Source organism: Penaeus monodon, chromosome 43 (assembly GCF_015228065.2).
Source record: "Penaeus monodon isolate SGIC_2016 chromosome 43, NSTDA_Pmon_1, whole genome shotgun sequence".
Lineage (NCBI taxonomy): Eukaryota > Metazoa > Arthropoda > Malacostraca > Decapoda > Penaeidae > Penaeus > Penaeus monodon.
The window spans coordinates 20,717,024-20,723,029 of record NC_051428.1 but is presented as its reverse complement, the minus strand read 5'-3'; the positions used below and the strand labels follow the sequence as shown (position 1 = coordinate 20,723,029).

The 6,006-nt window shown below is 41.1% G+C and overlaps 1 protein-coding gene across 1 annotated transcript; it reads right to left on the bottom strand.

Annotated features, from left to right (window-relative positions):
* Positions 1–1,061: 1,061 nt before the first annotated feature.
* Positions 1,062–5,639, bottom strand: LOC119568240 (adenosylhomocysteinase-like). Its single transcript, XM_037916694.1, has 6 exons — positions 5,523–5,639; positions 4,593–4,765; positions 4,164–4,334; positions 3,666–3,854; positions 2,079–2,294; positions 1,062–1,880 (listed from the first exon to the last, which is right to left on the bottom strand). The coding sequence occupies exons 1-6, from the start codon at positions 5,548–5,550 to the stop codon at positions 1,353–1,355; spliced, it is 1,305 nt and encodes a 434-aa protein (XP_037772622.1). The 5' UTR covers positions 5,551–5,639; the 3' UTR covers positions 1,062–1,352.
* Between the last annotated feature and the right edge of the window lie 367 nt (positions 5,640–6,006).

Here is a 6,006-nt window from a genome sequence, read left to right as displayed (position 1 = left end):
ATCAATTGCACTCCCACTCTATTTATTATTTGAAAATTTACTGCCACATCAACATCTAAGGTCATTAGCAGCATATTCAAACTATAGTGATAACATGAGACTTAGGGGCAAAGTCCCCAGGTAATGAAATGCTACATGACATCAAAGGTCATATGGCACTATGGTAAAGCAGAGTAGCAAAAAGGGTTAGGAATGAGTTAATGATTAGGTTGAACAGTACCGGAGGGTAGTATGGTAGTGAAAAGGGTAGAGTCGGGAAGCCAATGGGACATACCTTAAGGTGATTAGAAGAGGAAAGAGTCAAGGGGGTAGGGAGCACTACAATAAAGTACTGTGGCAAGAACGGCAAAAAATGAGTTTAATGATTAGGAAAATTAGAACAAGGGGATGAAAAAGAGGAAAAGGAAAGGAGAATAAAAGACCATGCAAAATTACTTGACACGAGGGCTGAGGACCAAGGTAGGGTTTGATTCCCTACATCGGGCTTTGGTCCCTGCCTCCTAAGCCCCTCACAAGAAGAAGCAAGGGAGGCATTCCTACCAATGCCAAGAAATGTAGATGTTCAAAAGATTACTGTTATATCAGACATATTTGGTAAATTTTAATTCATTACTTTTTTATATTTCTTCCTCTTGAAGCATTTAAGTACTTGAAATCTGTCTTCAGTGCTATTGTTCAACATGATTCTGTAGACAATCTACAAGTGACTGACCATGACTTTTGAAATTTAATATCTAAACTTTTATATTGCTTGCTTTTAAAGGACAGCTGAAAAGACAACTCAAATAACTAATTTTATTTTTAAACAATATTATTAGCAAGACAATTAAGTAGCTGATACATGACCAGGTTGTCAAGACAATTGGTTTCAGAGACATTTTGGTTTAAGAGAAACCATTTTCCTGAATTTCCGTTATACCACACAGTAATCGATTCCAAAACATTAATTGGAATATATGCTTTTTTTTATTGGTTTGTATTTCATGCAAAGTCAATTGGAAACAAGTGTTTTTACATATATATATGAAGAGAGTATATAAAGTGTGTAATAAAAGAAATAAATTACAAAAATTGTTTATTTATCAAAGTTTTACAACTTTGACCCTCACTCCAGCACACACACACCCAGCTCATTCACACAGCTGTATCACCCAAAAAACTTGAAGGGCTTTAAAATTCTGCAGGACGTCAATTATAAGACATCCATTGCTGTTGACTATTATTTTAAGGCCCCTTAAGCTTAACTGGACCATTCTGAAATCAAATTCCAATTTGAGGAAAAAGGACTAGCATAACCAGATTTACAAATTTACCAGATTTTGGGCTTTACAACAGAATTGTACTCTGGAAATTTAATAACGATAATGCTCAGGCTTGAAAGGTCCTTCTGCAGGTAGTCCTAGGTATTCAGCCTGTGTTGTCGACAACTTGGTCAGCTTAACGCCAAGATGGTCAAGGTGGAGACGGGCTACTTCCTCATCGAGCTTCTTGGGCAGGAAGTGCACACCAACAGGATACTGGCCAGGCTTGGTCCACAGCTCAATTTGGGCCAGGACCTGGTTGGTGAAGGAGTTGGACATCACGAAGGAGGGGTGTCCCATAGCACAGCCAAGGTTGACCAGGCGACCCTCAGCCAGAAGGATAATGTGGTTTCCATTCTTGAGGAGGTACCTGTCAACCTGGGGCTTGATGTTCACCTTCTCAACGCAGTTCTCGTCGAGCCATTTCACATCAATTTCAATGTCGAAGTGGCCAATGTTGCAAACAATAGAGTCATCCTTCATGGAGTTGAAATCCTCAGCAGTGATGATGTCACGGCAACCAGTGGTAGTCACAAAAATGGATGCACCCTGCTTGATGGCCTCCTCCATGGTGGTTACCTGTAGGAATAACAATAATGAGAACTGACACCCAGTTCATAAAAGGTACAATGAAACACTTTCCTAACAAACATTAGGATATTGTTTCATTTCTTACCGAGGCCATTTTTCTTTTCCATCTTTGTGTATATGTTACTGTGTTTATGTTCACCTAATATAAAGTTCAAAAATACTTCTTAAAGACTGGGGACACTTTACCTGGTAGCCTTCGCAGGCAGCCTGAAGAGCATTGATAGGGTCAATCTCTGTGATGATGACACGGGAACCAAAGGCCCTGAGGGACTGTGCAGAGCCCTTGCCTACATCACCATAGCCAGCCACAACACAAGTCTTGCCAGACAGCATGATATCTGTGGCACGCTTGATCCCGTCAGTGAGAGATTCACGGCAACCATACAGATTGTCGAACTTGCTCTGCAAGTTTCAAATAGAAAAAAATTTAATTAAACATTTCATTCATAAATGAAATTGAGTTACAAGACTTTTTTTTTTTTTTTTTTTGCAAAGAATATATATACAAATAATGAAAAATCCAGAATATGCCTTGAAACTATAATTCAATTTTGCCAATAATTAATGAAAAACTTTACTTCTATAATGAATGCATCTATATGATTTTAAAAAGGTGAATACATTTCCTGAAATGTATCAAATTAAAGTAGTATATAGAAGTTTGGCTACATACAATGTATGAAATAAATTAAAGAAAAATATCAAAGTCAGCATCACAAAGATAGCCAAAGTTCTTCCATGTCAACAATTTTCTCCTGTATCTCAACTACAGCTTTTACTCTCAACAGACAACTCAACCCCTAAATGGGACTATACAGTAACACCCTACAGGATAACATATGGCATGTACTCTGGAAAGTGTAGTACATGATAAAAAGATAAAAGTAATTACACTTGCCAATTAATTCTTAAAACTGAATAGCACAATAGCTCATCACATGTTTTACAGAGATTCCAGATATACTGTCACAGGCACCTGCATGGTTGTCATGGAAACAAAATAACAAGGCAGGAAGTGAAGGAGTTATAACTATTAAGACAATTAGTAAAATTCTGGTAGAGTAAAGAGTGGGAGCAAGAAATGAGCCAGACAAATTATATATTATATATTATATATTATATATTATATATTATATATTATATATTCTTTGTGTCTCCCTAGGTGGTGGTGGGCAGGGGAACCAAAGATAACATTTCTCAGATGTCGATTACAGAACCATGAACTGCACAAAAGTCAATCATGCATTCAAATAAATACAATGTGATACTCAATGACCCAGGAGCTTAAAAAACTAAGAAAAATGGCCACCCTAATGGCAACACCTCCCCCCCCCCCCCAAAAAAAAAAAAAAAAAAAAAAAAAAAAAATCTGGGTAAACAAAATATACACACCTGATTTTTGATCTAGGACTGTGAAACTCCCGACATCAAATTATGTAAGCTAAAATTACAAAGCCAAAGCATTTAAAGCAAGAATATACAAACTAAAGGAACTGCCCATTGTAGGTTTAAGTTTTGTTTATCAGTTTCTTTGTTTTTAGCTCTAACTTTTTGGCTATTTTCATGTTCAGATAGTACACAGAACAGTACATATATAAAAAAAATAAATAAAAATAAAAATTCAAAAATTAAAAATAAATAAATCAATCTTGCAGAATCAACTCCTTTGCAGCAGTCTCACAACAAATCAACATCCACTTCCAGAGCGGACCGAGGATCAGAACCAATCACAAAATATCAAAACCAAATCGCAACCAATCCCAACCCTCGTACCTTGGTAACCGAGTCGTTCACGTTGAAGGCGGGGACCTTGAGCTTGCCCTCGCGCATCATCTTGTAAAGGTTGTGGACTCCCGTGGTGGTTTCTTCCGAGAGGCCCTTGATGTCAGGCAAGAGCTGGGGGTATTTCTCATGGACGAGGTTGGTCAGGTCGCCACCGTCATCGAGGATCATGTTCAGGGGCTAGAAAACGAGAGAAATGGTTATCAAATTTCTGGGGGGAGAAAAAAAAAAAAAAAAAAAAAAAAGCTAGCCATTATTCAGTGAAAACAAAAATTATAACACTCAGAATTCTATTCTTAACAGCTTCACATTTTTTTTTTTTTTTTTTTATTCTTTAACAAATCCAAATTCCACAAAAAATAACTGCAATGAGAATATGCAAGCTTCAAACCACTTTGACAGTTTTTTAATTAACCTTTTAAAAATAAATAAATAAATATATATACATATAAGTATATATATATATAAATAAAGACAAACGGCTCCTACCTTGCCATCGGGGAAATAGATGGTCTGCTCGATGCACCAGATGTACTCCTCGTCCGTCTCCCCCTTCCAGGCGTACACGGGAACGCCGCTCTTGGCAATGGCAGCGGCAGCGTGATCTTGTGTGCTGAAGATGTTGCAAGAGGACCACTGCACTTCAGCTCCGAGCTCAGTCTGCAAGTTGAAAAGAAAAGGGTTTCATTCGATGGACAAACTCCTTAATTGAACAATTTCCTACAAATTTCCTATATCCCTCGAATGATTTTCTAAACCATTTTTCATTCGCATCCCAATATGAAACTAAAACATTCATCAAAGAACAGATTACAAAACCTAAAAAAAAAAAAAAATAAATAAATAAAAAAATAAAAACACTGCAATTTCAACGACCTCATCGCCCACCGCCTCCCTCGGCAAAAATCCCCAACTTACGAGAGTCTCGATGAGCACAGCGGTCTGGATGGTCATGTGGAGGCAGCCGGCGACGCGCGCTCCCTTCAGAGGCTTCTCGGCGCCGTACTTCTGCCGCAGACTCATGAGCCCCGGCATCTCCTTCTCCGCCATGATGATCTCCTTGCGGCCGAAGTCGGCAAGGTTGATGTCGGCTGCAAGGACAAGGCTGATGTTAAATGCCACTCGCGCTTATGATGGCTGGAGCACATGACTAAAAGCACAGGATATTTTTAGAAAAGTTGGTTTGACTTGGCTTTTTTTGGTGTAATTTCTTCCTATAGGCTAAAATCTGATCTTAAAAAGAGAGGTTTGTGTCTATGGCAAGTTGTTACGGTGCTGTCAGTGAAGAATAACCGAGATTGCATGCATTAAAATTTTAAAAAATAAAAAAAAAACTGTCACTGTCAAACCTCCACACACTTTCATGTTTTGTGAAATTACACACAAAAGCAAAGAACACGTCCACGTAAAACGACCTGCGGGATCCCATGGCCGGACCCCCGCCCTTGCACGGCCTGCAACGCCCCGAAATTGCAAGGCACGAGTTGCAGGCCGTCTTAAGAAAAGCCAATCTCTTGATCCCGCGAAGTAAACAAGGGAAGGAGCCGCGACTTGCAACCCCTTTGTCTGTGCCTCGCCGGGGGGTGGGGGCGCGGCGTGCCCCCGCCCGAGGGTACCCGCCCCGAGGGTACCCGCCCCGAGGGTATCCGCCCCGAGGGTATCCGCCGCGCGATCAGCTGACGGCGCGGGCGGCAGGAGGCCCGGCGCCGCCATGCCCGCCGGCCCCGCGTGGCACCCACGCCTGCCCCTGTCACCCGCCGGCGCCCCCCCTCCCCCCGGGCGCTGTCAGTCGCCCGCGCCCTGCCGCCGGGCACGGCACGCCCACCGCGACGCCCAAGGGACACCCACCGACTTTGTATGCTGGCTTGGAAGTCATGGTGGTCGGCGCTGGTTCCGGCGGTACTTCACGAGGAGGAAGGTCTGACTAACAGGGAGCGAACGAGAGGCCGCGCGCTCTTTTATACCTGCCGGCCGTGAGTTGCCAGCGCGTAGTTATCAGTTACCGGCGTCCTTGTGTTGTTGTTGTTGTTTTTTTAATATTTATTTCTTTGGAGTTATCTGAATCCTGTGGTACTCAGGTTATGATGACGAGTAGGATTTTGGGGGGATTTTGAGAGTGGGTGAAAAATCTGGTTTGGTATTACAGAGAATAATTAAGTATTGATTCTGTATTTTCGGTTACATCACCGTGTTACCGAGTTATCATTTTCATATTGATTCGTCCGTCGCTTTAAAAAAGAATGGACTTATAACCCTCCAATACACATAACTACATACGCTTCCATATCATGAAATAAAAAGCGCAACACTTTCGACAGTTCAAAAAGCACAC

Bases quoted from the DNA above. Each gene is read 5' to 3' on its own strand.
- LOC119568240 (XM_037916694.1), bottom strand. From the start codon at position 5,550: ATGACTTCCAAGCCAGCATACAAAGTCG. The intron at 3,855-4,163 runs GTAGGAGCCGTT...CTCGTTTTCTAG, and splicing joins TCTATTTCCCCGATGGCAAG to CCCCTGAACATGATCCTCGA. The intron at 1,881-2,078 runs GTAAAGTGTCCC...TTATTCCTACAG, and splicing joins CTGCCTGCGAAGGCTACCAG to GTAACCACCATGGAGGAGGC.